Source organism: Pantherophis guttatus, chromosome 1 (assembly GCF_059756535.1).
Source record: "Pantherophis guttatus breed Tessera chromosome 1, ASM5975653v1, whole genome shotgun sequence".
NCBI lineage: Eukaryota > Metazoa > Chordata > Lepidosauria > Squamata > Colubridae > Pantherophis > Pantherophis guttatus.
In genome coordinates this window covers 15,698,656-15,715,528 of record NC_142063.1, presented here as the reverse complement: position 1 = coordinate 15,715,528, position 16,873 = coordinate 15,698,656, and the positions used below count along the sequence as shown (strand labels likewise).

Sequence of the window (16,873 nt, the reverse complement as noted above, 5' to 3'; positions counted from 1 at the left end):
AGCAATAAAACCCAGTTAATAGAAGCCATCGTTCAATCTTGGTTTCACATTATAACAGCTCCAGAACTAAAAGACTTCACTCCATGGGAAGATGTTGTAAGGCTGTAATTCATGCTAAAGGTTACCCAACTAAGGATTAACTGACATGATAATTTTTGTATATCTCATTTTTTCTATGGTGATAATTTTTGTATATCTCGTTTTTTTTCTACGTGTTTCACTTTTCTTCTTTATACTGTAACTGCTATTCTAATAGCAAATCCTTCATAAAGGCATTACATTCTTGATTAAATTATCTTTCCATTGATATATAATTTTATGGCGCTACTCCAAAAAAAAGTGGTGTTATTAGCTAGTTTTATAAAATACACTTTCCACAAAAGGTTTCCACAATTTTAGCCACTACTGTAAGTTAATAACCTGGTTGTTAAGTGCATTTGGCTTCCCCTTTGACTTTGCTCGTCAAGAGGGTCGCAAAAGGTGATCACACAATTCCAGGATACTGCAACCATCATAAATATGAACCAGTTGCCAAGCATCCGAGGTTTATTCATGGGGGGACCGTGGGAATGTTGCCACGATCATCAGTGTGAAAAATGGTCACAAGTCCCCTTTTTTTCAGTGCCTTTGTAACTTTGAAATAGTCACTAAATGAATGGTTGTGAGTTGAGGACTAGCCATAGCCATTGTTACTGTATTGTTTTACATTCACATGATTTTGCATAGAACTCCTGTTCCCACAGGAAGTACCGTATTTTTCAGACTATAAAACGCTTCGAAATATAAGACGCACCTAGCTTTTGGGGAGGAAAACAAGGGGAAAAAAATCTGCCTCCCAGCAATTTGCCTCCTTGCAGCAAACAGCAGTCAGCATGGTCAGCTTCATCACAGCCTGATTTAGCATGAACAGCTGACTGGCAGTTGGATCTGCCTCTCAGAATACCTCATATCAACTGTTCCAGGCTGTGGGGATTAGTGCCGCCCATCGGCAGAGGCTCCCATCGGCGCTGTCACCTATCATCGCCGCCGCTTATCCCCGCCAGCTGGAACGGGCTGAAAATGGGACGGACAGAGGTCGAAAATGGGGCACACGGAGTAGGGGTGATATTCACTTACCTTCCCTACCATTTTGCAAATGTGCACGTGCCGCATACGCAGAGACTGAAAATTGTCACAAAAAAGGGACTTCATGACGTCCGCACGGATGGGCAAGGCCTACTGTATCGTGCGATCCAGATAGAACCGGCTGAATTTCACCCCTGGCGTGGAGGCTGAAAATGGGATGCAAGAAGGCCAAAAATGGGGCACGCGGAAGCAGCGATAGGTGATAGCGGCAATTGGCATTGCTGATCCCCACAGCTGATAGGAGGTATTCTGAGAAGCCGATCCAACTGCCAATCAGCTACTCGTGCTGAATCAGGCTGTGCTGAAACTGACCATGCTACTTGCTGCAAGGAGGTAAATTGCTGGGAGACAGAGGCTGAAGGGTGAGGGCCGGCGGGTGGGCGGAGCTTCAGCAACATCCGCTGTGTAAGAAGAATAGACATTTCCACCCACTTTTTTAGGGGGGGGGGAGTGCGTCTTATATTCTGAAAAGTACGGTAATCTGAGATGTGTGTCTTGCCTTCGATCCAATTTTCTCCCGCAGCAGACTGATTCTAAATGCCCAGATCACACATTATCCTCACATCAGCCTTGTGAAGTAAGCTAGGCTAAGAGAGAATCCTAAATCTTCCTGTACCATTGAATGTAGACTGAGAGTGGATATATCCCCATATGCTAAATTGACCCAGCAGGCTGATGAAGCAGGTAAGAGTCCAACGAGCACGATGGGAAAATCTGTGATCCAGCAAAGCTGATTGGTTCTCCTCTTCTCCTCTTGGCAGTACATCGTTGTTTTTGTGGCCAAGGTTTTGCTAGGACAAATGCAGGAAATGAAGGATATACGGGAATATGATATTGATGCTGCTTCTAAGAAGACAGACAAGAAGCTTCATCTCCACAACTCTTGGAAGGAAGGGTAAGGACGTCTAAAAGCCATGGATTTCTCTTCTTTCTTTCCCTCACTTTCCACCACCAGCCAGTTGGTTGCTTCTGAGTGGCATGCAAAAACAGCTTAAGTTACAACTTGAATCCTGTCCTTAATATCAAGGATACCAAATACTTTTCTAAATATTTTTTATTTTTTTTCCAACATAAACATAAAATATATCTTTTAAGAACGAAGTCTTGATCCGGTCATAAATAAATACAATCGCTTACATTTTTTAACAAACTCCATTCAAAATTTCCTCATTGCATCTTTTAAAATTACAAATCAAAATAAAAATGTTCAACTTAAATTCTAACATCTTAATTTAGGCCATACTATTATATCACCACAAATCTTAATTCCCAAATAAACTCCACTCATTTTTATATCCAAATATAAATCAAAGTTCATTCTAACTCTTTCCTCAATTTTCTCCATTACTTCTTTTAACATCAATATCAAAACACAAATTTAAGAAATATTATAACCTCTTGATCTAAGTATTTACCTTACTATTTTATCACCACAAATCTTAATTTCCAATATATACAACTCTATTTTTATTTCAATTTATAAATCAAAATTCTATCTGTATTTCTTAATGTCTGGACCCATTTCATCCAATCCTTAGATCTTAAACTTTGTCAATTTACACTTAATTTTCTTGAGCTTATCATCTATTACACATTTCATTTTACACAGAATAATCTCAAAATCGTTTCACTTCATTTTAATTGTCTTCCAACATATTCTTTTTCACCCCATATTAATTTAACTATTTTCCAGTATATTCTCCTCTATATCTCCAACCATTGTTTAGTTGATTTCCAGCAAATTTTATTTTAGCTGAATTTCAGTATATTCACCTCCATAACCCCAACTGTTGTTTGGCTGGTTTCCAGCATTTTTTTTTATTTTGGCTGATTTCTAGCATATTTTCCTCCCTACCTCCAACTATTGTTTGGCTGGTTTCCACCATATTTTATTTGGGCTGATTTCCAGCATATTCTCCTCCATACCTCCAACTATCGTTTGACTGATTTCCAGCATATTTTATTTTGGCTGATTTCCAGCATATTCTCCTCCACATCCACCTCTTGTTTGGCTGATACCCAGCATATCTTGTTTTGAGTGTTTTCTTTTCAGTATATTTATCTATTATTTAATTATTTCCAAATATACTCTTCCAGGGTGTTTCCCAACCTATTTCTTAATGTTGATCATTTCCAACATACATTAAATTCGATCACAATTTGTTACTTAAATCTGTGTTTCTTATTTTATTATCCAATAGTTCATTAATCATTCACATTTAATCATATTTACCATTCTCAACTTTGTTTACCATTTAAAATTAAAACATGTTACATCAAACATATTCTCCACTTGTTCTCCCATAGTTTAATAAATTTTACAATTTAAAATTACAACATATTGCATCAGACATATTCTCCACTTATTCTCCCATAGTCTAATAAATTTTCTTAAAATTGTCTCATGTTAATATATACTCTTATGCTTTTGTAAAAATATCATTTTTAACCACCTTAACATCAAATTTCTATTTTAGTTACTTTCTTTTATTTTCCATCTTTATTTCTCCATAGACACCTCCTGCTTATATTTAAAACTCATTTAAACATTTAAACATTACATTTTAAGTTTATCTATTTTATTTCTTCATTTCCCTATCTGTCCATAAGTATTCCACTTCAAAATCAGTATATCCATGTTTGAAACTCTACATATCATTTTAATTCTATTGTAAAGTCTGTTCCATGTAGAATCCATCAGTTTCCTTATTTTGTTCCTGCGCCACTTCTTTTGTCCCTGCACCAGTTAGTTTCGATTTTATTAGTTCCATTATATTTCTTCTTTCTTTATAAAACCACCCATAGGCAGAATAGGAATCTCCAAAATCCAAAAATCCATAATTATTTTCTAAGTAATCCAGGATAAATAGCCAGTCAAAATAGTTCTTTTTCAAGCAGAAGGCGAGTCTCCGCAATTTACACTTTCACTTAGTCACAGCAATCTCCATTTTGTAGCAATTATGTAACCATCCGTTTGCCTTGCTTCATCTAACTTTTAAAGGTGTTAAGTCCTTATTTATCGCTTTTCTCTTTTTCCAAAGATTGAATCTGTTCCAATTTGAAGGAAAACTCAGTTTTCTAATTTGTTAATAGCCAATTCGTCCAAAACAGTCAGTACTAAAGTAAATTCCTTAATGGGTCGTTATCCCATATTGTTACTTTACAAAATCTTCAAGCCCCGCAAATCTACAGCCTCTATTTAAGGCTGGGGGTCTTACTAGTAAAAGTCCATAGTCTAACATCGTTTCTCGCCTGGGTTGGTGTCACTCACCCGGCTTCAAAGCACATAGTTCTTTCTTTCTTCTTTCCTCCTGCACAATTCTTTCCCGGTTTGTCCCAGCTTCGTGACAGCCGCAATGGCTGCCTCCCCCCACTGCCTACTCAAAGGGTTCCCTCCGGCCTCCGAGGAACTTGCCTGTTCCTCTCGACCGTCTGAGGAGCCCCTCACCTTCCCCTGTCCCTACAAGACAGGTTCGGTCCAAAGACCCATTGGCGGCAGCTCGTCAGTCAGGATTTTCGCGGGGCTTACCAGAACCCGCTATTTCCCTGACTGCATCGCTGGGACGCCAAACCGGAAGTCCAAGGATGCCAAATACTTTTCTAATTCCTCCAAATACCATATTTTTCGGACTATAAAATGCACCGGAGTATAAGACACACCAAGATTTCAAAGAGGTAAACGAGAAAAAAAAAGTTTTTGCTCTCCCCGGCCTCCAGGAGCACTCTGCAGGCCTCCCAAACCCTCTGCGTGTCCCGTTTTTGCAAAAAGTGGGCCTGCTTTTTGCAAAAATGGGACGCGCAGGGTAGGATTTTGGGAGGCCAAAAATGGCTGTATTCGGTGTATAAGACGCACCAACATTTCCACCCTTTTAGGGTAGGGGGTAAAAGTGCATCTTATACTCTGAAAAGTACGGTAATTCCCTTAGCGCCACCCCAAGTCTAATACAACTAAAAGTTCTCCAAAGGAGATTGCAAATACGCTTCGTTCTGCATGGAAAGAAGAAATAGAGAGGAATAGTGAATCGATAGACCGACGGAGTCCATAAAAAGCATCCCTTCCATTGCTAATTATGGAATCTAGCTCTGGCCAGATCTGGTTACCCTCCCCCAATATTTTAGATCTGGTTTTTTGGGAGGAGTGTTTCTCAACCTCGGCAGCTTTAAGGCTGACTGGGGAATTCTGGGAATTGAAGTCTACATAGCTTTGAAGTTGCTGAGGCTGAGAAACACTGACTTGAGAGCAATGGACTTAACAACCTTAAGAGCCTCAGTGGTGCAGCGGACTAAAGTGCTGTTAAGTGCTAGCACTTAGCTGCCAGCTGCCTGCAATTAGTGCGAGTTCAAATCTCACCAGGCTCAAGGTTGACTCAGCCTTCCATCCTTTCGAGATAGGTAAATTGAGGACCCGGATTGTGGGGGCAATAAGCCAGCTTTGTATAGAACAACACCGCTTTTGGGGGGGGGGGCAAAAGCCCTAATAAGCAGGTATATACATAAAAGTGTGCAGGCTATTGCTATAATGCATTGTAAGCCGCCCTGAGTCTACGGAGAAGGGCGGCATATAAATTGGACTAATAAATAAATAAATAAATAAACCTTATCTGACTCTTTTAACCCTACCCTCCTGGGGTGAAGACCAAAAATAGTATCCATTTCAAGTACCCTTCATCTTTCACTTTCTCAAGGAGGCACGTTGTAGGAAACAGCCTGCAAATTTCGAGCTGCTGCAAATTATGGAGCAGTTTCAGGGGGAAGAAAATGCTGTCCCCAGCTCTTATTCGGAAAGTACCGTATATTTTTTTAAAAAAAAAATTAAATAAAATTCAAAAGTACCGTACACAACCTCACAGAGTTAAAAAAAAAAAAAAAAAACACCGCTGTTTCAATTTCACTCTGCAGTAAATGGGGAAAACCAGTCATTGGGTCTTTTAGGTTACGCAGGAAAGCCTAAAAACAATATGACCAGAAATTTCTGGGAGTGACCTAGCTAGCAAAAGACAGACTTGCAGAATGGAGTGGAGAATTGGGCAGCGGAGAGGATTAAGCACATGTAAGAGAAATGCCAAACGGTGGAGAAATCCTGTAACTCGGGGCCAAAGACTCCGCCCTCTTATACGTTTCCTGAATGCCAGAATGATATTCATTGACAGCTATCTCGGGATTGATCCAAACATACTGCACATTCCTTGGCCTTATGGACCTCGGACACTTATTTATGAATTATGAGCACTGCCTTCTGTTCCATTCATGTTAGTAGGGACTTTCCTTATCTCTCCATCTGCTGCCTTTAAGAGGTTATGCATCCAAGGAGCCCCATATCCCAGTCACTTATTTGCTAGACCACGCAGTGTTACCATTAACAGTTCAGTTGCCCTTCCTATTAGCCCCAGTTCCTACATTAATAAACCAATGGTGAAATCCAAATTTTTTTTACTACCGGTTCTGTGGGTGTGGCTTGGTGGGCGTGGCAGGGGAAGGATACTGCAAAATCTCCATTCCCACCCCAATGCAGGAGAAGGATACTGCAAAATCTCCATTCCCACCACACTCTGGGGCCAGCCAGAGGTGGTATTTGCCAGTTCTCCGAACTGCTCAAAATTTCCGCAACTAGTTCTCCCGAACTTGTCAGAACCTGCTGGATTTCACCCCTGTAATAAGCCCTCCATTATTAAGCGTGTTACAAATCAGCTACAGTTCATCCATCCATTCCAACCAATTGTAAGAAATGAAAATATACCTTGATTTAAAAAATACTCAATTATATACTTATGGATACATACGTACAGATATGAAATACCGGTAGTCCTCAACTCATGGCTACAATTGAGCCCAAAGTTCCTGTTGCTAAACAAGACAGTTGTTAAGTGAGCTTCGTCCCATATTACGACCTTTTCTGCCACAGTTGTTAAGTGAATCACTGCAGTTGTTAAGTTAATGACACTTAAGATTCACTTAACACAGTTGTTAAGTGAATGTGGCTTCCACATTGACTTGTCAGGTCGCGAAGAGTGATCACACGATCCTGGGACCACTACAACTATCGTACGTGCCAGTTCACAAGCGTCCGAATTTTGATCATGTGACCATGGGAGATGCTGCAACAGTTGTGAGTGTGAAAAACAATCAGAAGTCACTTTTTCCAGTGCTGTTGTAACTTCCAACAGTCACTAAACGTATGATATAAGTCAAGGACTACTTGTACAGATGTGGGGAAGGGGGTGTCGGTGTCCATTATTCATAATGGTTCATTAAATGCAACCTTCAGGGACACTGAAGAAAGTGTTTTGTGACATCATGTATTCAAGGTTTCACTACAATTTGAAATGTATTTTTTTAAAACAATTCTATTGCAATGTTTCTGTTAAATAAACACCTTTCTAAATATTGAGCCTGAGGTGGTAGGAGGACATATTTAAATATATGCAGTGTATTAATAATAGCTGCATTTCATTAAAATACTCATTAAAACTGAAATTTAGTAAAGCTTATTTAATTTTCTGTTCTGGACTTAAACCATGTTTGGGGAATAAAGTGCCTACAAATAGCCCTTGCTTAACCATCATTTGCTCAGTGATTGTTTGAACTTACAGTGGCACCGAATGAGTGGTACTTACTACTAGTCCTTAAACATATTTAAGTCATAGGATCCCCAAGGTCACGATCGCCATTTGAGACTTTTACTGCCAGCCTCCAACAAGGAAAACCAAATTGAAAGCTGGTAAGGAGGCTTCTAATGGCAACCACATGATGTCTCGCTTAATGACGGCATGGAATTTGCTTAAGGACAGCAACATGAAGTGCTGGAACTGCCATCCCTAAGCAGCACAGACATGCGATACTATGCTTTACCTCTGCATCACTTAGCAATAAGAATTCCTGATCCCAGTAGCCATCATTAACAAATAGTCCTCGACTTATGACCATTCATTTAACAATCATTTCAAATTATGATGGCACTGAAAAAAAGTGACTTATGACCAGTCCTTCCACTTACAACTATCAGTGTTGACAACTGGCATGTATTTATAACATTTATAGCACTCCGGGGTCATGTGATCACCATTTACAACGTTCCCAGACTTCCTAAAACCAGCTCAGCGGGGGAAGCCAAAACTGCTTCACAACCATGGCAAAAAAGGTTGTAGAATCAGGCATGACTCACCGAACAACTGCGTTGCTTAGCAACAGACATCTTGGTTCCAACTGTCATAAGTCAACTACTCATATGAGGTGATTCCAGGGCCACGCCCACTCATCTGCATAGCCACGCCTGAGGCCAATGGTCAGAAGACACGACCGAATAGTAAACACTGGTTTTTTCCCCCCCACTAGTTGTCCATGGAGGACCTGTATACTGCACGAGTCAAAAAGAGGGCTGTGAAAATATTTACAGACCCCTCACATGCTGGACCTAAACTGTTCCAACTCCTACTCTCAAAATGACGCTATAGAGCACTGCACACCAAGGCAACTAGACACAAGGACAGTTTTTTCCTGAACGCCATCACTCTGCTAAACAAATAATTCCCTCAACACTGTCAAACTATTCACTAAGTCTGCATTACTATTAATCTTCTCATCATTCCCACCACCCATCTCCTTCCACTTATGACTGTATGACTGTAATTTTGTTGGTTGTATCCTTACGATTTATATTGATATTGTTTCCTGAGTGTTTATTTGTACCCTATTAAGTGTTGTACCTTATGATTCTTGATGAACGTATCTTTTCTTTTATGTACACTGAGAGGATATGCACCAAGACAAATTCCTTGTGTGTCCAATCACACTTGGCCAATAAAAAATTCTATTCTATTCTATTCTATTCTATTCTATTCTATTCTATTCTATTCTATTCTATTCTATTCTATTCTATTCTATTATTCTATTCTATTCTATTCTATTCTGTTCTTTGTTTCTCCTCTGTAGAAATCACCTGAAGAACGGCATCGTGAAAGACAAGCGGTTATAGAAGCGCTCGCAGGACCTCACGTGCACAGAGCCGAATTCTGGAGAAACCCGCAAGGAACCCTTCATTCAAACTCCAGCCTGTTCAGGGGTGAACTGAAGAAAATAAGAACTGCCACTCTATCCCGCCCAGGGTTGACAACTAAGTTCTAATTGAGGAGTGATTTACAAATTTTCTTTTTTTAAAAAAAAAGTCCCTGGAGTTGGATTTCAAGCTGGATTTCCATTAGCAAGTGATGGAAACTAGAAGTAGGAGGAGGCCCATGACGCGTCATTTAGCCGGGTCAGGTTGGACAGCAGGGCATTCACACACAAATTGCTGCTTCCAACCCCTGGTGTATCAGTGGCGCCTAGTAGGAAAAGTTCCCCACCAGGGTGGGAGGGATGAGGAACTGTGCAGGCAGGGCCTTCTCTGTGATGGCCCGAAGAAGGCAGAACTGTTTTCCCCTTGGTTCAGGACTCCTGATTGGTTGAAGAGGAAATAAGGGCGGAAATCCCTTCAGGATCTTCAGCTGGCAAAAGCAATGGTAGAAGGAAAGCACACGTGCGAATCGATGAATTTTCAGCCTTGCAAGTTGGGGTTGGAAAGGAGTATCTCACAAAGCCCTGTGGCACTTTTTACCCCTATTCCCGTTTCTAAACCATGTTCGTTTCTCCCCCCCCCCCCCCTGCCCTTTGTTCTAGTTGGGAGAGGAAAAAGGTGGCGGGAATGTTTTTTTCTTAACTGCGTGTATTGGAGAAGTTGTATATAAAATAAGGCTTGGATTCACAAGATGATGTTTTCTGAATTGTCTTTGAAAACAGGGGTTTTTTTGTTTCTTTGTTTATCTAGCAATATTTATAGTCACACGATGGGGGATGCACCAATCCATATTCGGTTTTCATTTCACAACTTCCAGACTCCGGTCGATCACTGGGTTTTTTTTTCCCAGGCAGAGTGATACCTCCCTGTCAGAGGCAGTCTATCTCTCAACATTGAGACATAACTCGGAATAGGAGAGAACAAGAAACCGCAAGCAAGCGGACCTGGTACCTCACACTGCTGGGTGATTTTTTTTCCTTGGCGCCATTTAAACGGTTGGATTGGGTTGTATTTTAACCATGCTGGCTGAGGAATTCTGGGAGTTGAAGTCCACACATTTTAAACTTACCAAGATAAAGAAATGGGAAAACGTGTGAGGATGATGGAGGTATGTGTGACAAAACTCGGGGTGGCTACAATTATGTGATTGAATTTGAGAAGAGCAACAAAGATGACTAGGGGACTGGAGGTTAAAACATATGAAGAATGGTTGCAGGAACTGGGCATGGCTAGTTTAATGGAAAGAAGGACTAGGGGAGACACGATAGCAGTGTTCCAATATCTCAGGGGCTGCCACAAAGAAGAGGGAGTCAAGCTATTCTCCAAAGCACCTGAGGGCAGGACAAGAAGCAATGGGTGGAAACTAATCAAGGAGAGAAGCAACTTAGAACTAAGGAGAAATTTCCTAACAGAACAATTAATCAGTGGAACAAGTTGCCTCCAGAAGTTGTGAATGCTCCAACACTGGAAGTTTTTAAGAAGATGTTGGATAGCCATTTTTCTGAAGAGGTGTAGGGTTTCCTGCCTGGGCAGGGGGTTGGAGTAGAAGACCTCCAAGGTCCTTTCCAACTCTTGTTATTCTAATTTCTACTCCCTTTATTTTTTTTACCCAAACCATAATATGACAGGGTTTCAATTGCATGATTGTGGACATTTTCTTGTAATTTTTGGCACTTTTCTCCCGGACATCCCAGTCTTAGAATCTACTTAAAAAAAAAAAAGAATGAGCTACCATATCCAGAAAGTTTAGAACAGTTTTTCTCAACCTTGACAACTTTTAAGATGTATGGACTTTAATTCAATATGGAATTCTGGGAGTCCACTCATCTTAAAGTTGTCAAGGATAAGAAGTCTTGTTTAGAGCACAGGTGTCAAACTCGCTGCGTCACGTTGTGGTCACATGAGGTTTTGCAACTTTCCCATTTGTGGAGCTGGGGTGGCTGTGGCCTACATCCGGCCCGCGAGCTGCCAGTTTGATACCCCTGGTTTAGAGGAATTTTAAAACTTGTGGACTTCAACTCCCAGAATTCTGGGAGCTGAAGTTCACAAGTTGCCAAGTTGGAGACCCCTGGTTTAGAGCATGCTGTAGCTGCTCTCACAAAATGGTTTTGCCGATTCATAAAAGAGTTGCCAAGGTTTGCATTTCTCATCCCATCCATTTACTTGAAGGCAAACTAGTGACGCTGACCTTTGTCACCCTCTTGTGAGTGCCCCTGCCGGGAACATTTCCAGACAGGACTGCAACCACCTACCATGTTTCAAGAAGGTTCTTAGGGAATTCTTGGAAATAAAGCATATGCCAGAGACTGATAGTTTGCATTCCTTTTTTTTTTACTTTTTTGTAAATTACATGTACCATTTATATATAATAGACATATGTAATTTACATACATGCGTACAGATAATCCTTAATTTACTATCTGTTGGATAGCAACCATCAAAAGTTATAATGGACGCGCACACACATACCCAAACGTGGCTTGTAACAGAATAACAGTTGGAAGGGACCTTGCAGGTCATCTAGTCCAACCCCCCGCCCGAGCAGGAGACCCTACGCCTGTGATGGCGAAACTATGGCATGCAGAGCCATATCTGTGGGCACGTGAGCATTGCCCTACCGCAGCTCCAGCACGCATGCGTGGGCCAGCCAGGTGATTTTCAGGCCTTCTGGGTCCACCGGAAGTTGGGAAATGGGCTGTTTCCTGCCTTCAGAGGGCCTCCGGAGGGGTGGGGAAGGCCGTTTTCACTCTCCCCAGGCTCCTAGAAAGTCTCTGGAGCCCGGGGAGGGCAAAAAACGGGCCTTTCAGTCCTACTGTGCCATCACATGCCAAAAGCGGGGGGAGTGCAGGGGGTCACGTGCGCATGCGCAGGGGGCGTGGCACATTGAAATAATGGGTGTGGGTACATGCGCGTGCAAACCCCCCCCCCCGCGCAACCCCCGCTTTTGGCATGCGAGGGCAAAAAGGCTAGCCATCAGTGTCCTATGCCATTTCTGACAGATGGCAATCCAGTCTCTTCTTCAAAGCTTCCAGTGATGACGCTTAAACACTTGTCACAAAGTTACAACCACTGCAGCACTCGCGCAGTTGTTTCCTCTTACAACAGTGCCCATTGGGGTGCTATACTATGCCCCCCCGCCTACTTTCCTCCACACCAGGTCCCCACGGGCCTTGTGCCTGCTTCCCAACCTATTGGGCCTCACACCCTTTTCCTTGCTTAGCTTTCAAAGAGCTCCATAGTTGGGGTTAAGAATGAAGAGGCCACACCATTGCTGGTGTCAGGTTTCGAGGTCGTCTCAAATAAATTGCATTTCAAACAAAGTCTTTGATGAAAACTCTCATTTATTGAGCACGGCATTCCAAGCCTGAATTCATTGTAGCTAACACTGACTTCCTGACCCAAGACCCTCCTTTTCCTTTCCCCGCTCCTCTCATTCATTGGCCATCTTCCAAATCACTCTACCCCTAATTTACTGCTTCAGCTCAAAGGAATTTCCCCCCTCCCATCCATCTCCTAGGGGATATTATCTCCAGAGAAAATAAGGTGAAAAGTCAAACTTCCCTTTCCAGACGCCTCCACTTCTCCTTATGTCAGCACTAGAGTAAACGCAGCTTGAAGTGCTGACAGCTGGGCTCCATGATGTGATCCTGAAAGCGACTGCCTTTTTTGAGGCAGCCACATTGAATTGGGTGTGGGGCCCAGTGGAGTGAGAAGTAGGCCCAAAGGCCTGCGGTGACCCCAAAGGAAAGGATCAAAGGAAGCAGAGCATGGGGGTCTTTGGGGTAGAGGAAAGCCAGAGCTAGGCCTCTCTGAGGTACCCCATACTCCACTTAATAACCCACATATTCATTTAATGACTGCATCAGGGAGAGGGGTCCTAAGTAAGGTGATTACATGGATGCTTCACTTAACAGTCATCACGACTTTCAACCGTAATGGGTGGGCTCCAATACAGTCATAGGTTGAGGACTACCGGGGCTATGATCCACATTTAATCTGAATGCAAAGCCAGGTAGGAATGGGGACACGGAATCCAAAATGCGGATCGAGATAAAAAGTCATGGGCACAGAAAAGCCAACAATTAACTTTGCTTCCACTGAATATAGGCATTAGTTTTTTGGCAGCAGAACAGAAATGGTTTACCACTGCTTTTCTGGGGGGGGGGTTTCCTCCTCATGCAGTTTACGTTTTAACCTGGATAGTTTTTTTGTTTTTTTTTGCAACCAATGAAATTGCTGCCATCTGCTGTGATTTAATCCATATGTATTTAGAATTTCCCTTTTCACACTCTTTTAATGCTACTGTGAGCGTTAAGGCGTTGAGTTGAGTTGTGCTTAAACACGAACATTTGTTTACTCGCAGCCATGGAATTTCAGTGACCAAACTTTCTCCTAGTTTCTTCCCCATTACAGTGCTGCTAACAGGTTAAAATCGTAGAATGCTAGCATTATGCTGGGAAAAATTCAGTAAAATTTTGGAATGTTTCCAAATGCTTTTTCCAAAAGGCAACTAGACTTCTTGGAGGTTTTTTTTTTTTGCTTCTCATCCAAAACATTTCTTCAATTCTAGTTCATAATTGAACAATTGAAACATTCTCAAAGGAAAAAAAACCCAAATATGTCCAGTTGTTTTTGGGAAAAAGCACATTTGGAATAACCATGACCTGGATGATTGAGAATCTCCGTAGACATAGATGATTTATATCTTACGGTAGGTTTTTTTATTCCTCCATTTTATCCCCACAACAGTTTTGTGAGGTAGACTGTGCTGAATGTGTGACCTTAACCTTCTGTACTTGAGAAGGATTTGAATCTAGATGATCCCACTGCCATCTTTTCCACTACATCTTGGTGGCGCAGCAGACTAAAGTGCTGTTAAATAGCACCAGCTGCCTGCAATTACTGCAAGTTCAAATCTCACCAGGCTCAAGGTTGACTCAGCCTTCCATCCTTTCGAGGTAGGTAAAATGAGGACCCGGATTGTGGGGGCAATAAGCTGACTTTGTATAAAAAGAACACTGCTTGGGGGGGCTGAAAGCCCTACTAAGCAGGCGTATACAAAAGTATGAAGGCTATTGCTTAACGCATTGTAAGCCTCCCTGAGTCTCCGGAGAAGGGCGGCATATAAATCGAACCAATAAATAAATAAATAAATCTGATTGACTGAGAAGGAGGGACTGTCCCAAAGTCAGCCAATGAACTTCTATGGCTGGAGTGGGGACTTCAACCTGGATCTCCTCATTTCTACCATCATGGAGAATTTTTTTTCCTGCTCTGCTTTATCTTCACATCGGCCCAAAGAATTTCATGCCCGAACACAGATTTTTCAAAGCATTCTTAGTTTCACCAATAGATCACATACCTTTGTGGTTTAGTAGGAATATCTGTAACCCCACAGAACTGGCATCCCTACACAACCAACCAAAAATACTGGTGCGGCTGGCTGCAACTACACTTTGGGGGCAGAACTCCACCAGGGCCCCAAGGCCAGAGGTTGACAGGAAGATGTTTCTTTGGTGAGACTTCCACAGGATGGGGGGGAAAAATCCCGACTTTGATGTCTGCAAAGGTTAGGTGAGGTAGATTAGATGAAAAGGGGTGGAGTAGCAGCAAATTTGCAATCTGTAAGATTAGGACTACAAAGGGCTTTGAAGTGCACAACTAGGCCATTTTTTTGCATGGGAACGGGGTGCATCAGGGAAATGTGAAGATTCATTGCACCAAAAAAAAGGGGGAGGCCTCAAAATGGCATTTCCGGAGACATCAAGGTGGGCAATTCCTTTCAGAGGCTGTGAGGTTGATCAGAAAAGCTGCTGGAGTAGAAGATGGGAGGTTCAAGCTGCAATATGTCCTCAACCATAGAGACTCTGCAGAAACGTCAGGACACGGCCTCCCTCCTACTCCAACCTAAGATAATTGTGAGGGAAAAAAATGGAGGATGAGATACAATATTCCCTTGCTTGAAATCTGGAACTACGTGACATCTAATCAACCAAGTTTCTGCAAGCCACTGGCCAGTTTTGGCAAGCATTTGTGGGCTGAGGGATGTTTAATATCTTTTAGAAAGATAAAGGGGTGGGGGATGGAATGATGAGCAGGATGGAATGACAATTTTAAAAAGAGAAATATAAAAATTAAGAGTGCTGTGGGTTTTAAACCCTCTTTTGTTGTTAATGCCTCTGGTCTTTCTTCAGCAAAAGCTAAATGAAGGAAGGCCGAGAGGCCTTTGTAATGCAAATAGACGTAATTCCCCTTCAGGGTTTTAAAGAAACTAAGGTTGTTGCAAAAAAGAGGAAGAAAGACCTCTAGAAAAGGTAGTAATATATCTAGTCAATCAATGTTCATGGCATCACGTTTTTCACAAGAGTTCTAGTTCACAGAATCCTCCCAGAATGGCTGGATTTGAATAAGTCTCTGCAATATCCCTGCAGCTTTCTTATCATTATCCTTTCTTTATCTTTTTCTTAACCCTGGTCTCCTTTCCTTCAGCCACAACTCTACATATGCAATTATTCTTTTGTCAGGATGATGTTCCGTCTATCTAAATGGACTGTGATTTGCAAACGCTTATCCAATCAGCACTATTAGGGTGTGAAGTTTCCACAAGATCCTATCCCTCCAGGGTCCTCCATGTGACCTTCTCCTATTTAATCTCTTTTTAAGATTATCTTGTAGGAAGTTAGCACCCACCCCTCTCCTGGAAGAGTGAAATATTTTAGGAAATATGAAAAAGGCAGAATATTATATTTCCCTGGGATAAGCATGTTTTGAAGCAGCTCCCACCTTCCTGCCCCCCACCCTTTGTCAATGGGCCATTAAGGCCTGGGCCAGTCTACTCTACATAACAAAGATCTACCTCCTTCAGGCAGAGCCATAGTAGGAATTGCGAAAGATAGGATTAGCCCTCTACACAATAGCAACAGAAACTAACACAATGGGACCCATCTAGACGAGGCTCACCACATGGCACCTGGGAAGATTGCATCAGCCAGCAAGACCCCCACCCCCTGGGAGTCTGACAACCAATCAGGATACTCTTTCGTGGCCCCAAGAAATGCAGAGCCAGAGAGAGCATAAAAACCCGAGGATTTACTGTATTTGCCCCTTTTCTGTTCAGGAACTCAAGCCATGTGATCCTGTCCACCATTAAACCATCTTTCCAAGCAGTCTCCATGTTTCCAGTGTCTGTTTTCCCCACTTGGAGCAGAACCTAGAAGGATGTTTCTTCCAACAATTGGCGACCCAGGTGGGACTCCAAGCTAACTTAACCAATGGACCAGGCCCAGGTAAGCCTCCCTTGCTAGCAGCAGACCCATTGAGTCTGTGGGTATGTTTTCCTGGACCTTGGCCATTTGGAACTAGGTTTTAAAGGGGTTTTGAGTTTGAGCTCAAAGGCTGCTTGGAAAGAAGGTGAGTACCTCTAAATTTTAATTTTAAAGTATGGAAAAGCATGGGAAATTTGTGTATGCCTGCATGTGTGTGAGTGAAGGCCCTTCTCCCAAGTACAGCTGGATCTTGCTTCCTCTGTGCATTTCCTAGCCGCAGAAAGACTAACAGTCTGGAGAGCATGGGGGTTTTGCCAGAGCACAGGACCTTCTGTTAGGGAAGGAGGAAGTGTGTGTGTGGGATTCCACCTGGAAAACAGTCTGATTTCACCTCTTTGAGTGACCTCTAGCCGCACCTCTGCCTACTGCTAGC

The 16,873-nt window shown here is 42.2% G+C and overlaps 1 protein-coding gene across 1 annotated transcript in view; it reads left to right on the top strand.

The window, feature by feature from the left end:
* CERS1 (ceramide synthase 1) overlaps positions 1–9,865 on the top strand; it is a 51,042-nt gene extending 41,177 nt beyond the window's left edge. The window contains exons 6-7 of the mRNA XM_034422607.3: positions 1,887–2,020; positions 9,055–9,865. Coding sequence (XP_034278498.2) covers positions 1,887–2,020; positions 9,055–9,097 — 177 coding nt within the window. The 3' untranslated portion in view covers positions 9,098–9,865. The remainder of the gene's footprint in view (positions 1–1,886; positions 2,021–9,054) is intronic.
* The last annotated feature ends 7,008 nt before the right edge of the window (positions 9,866–16,873 follow it).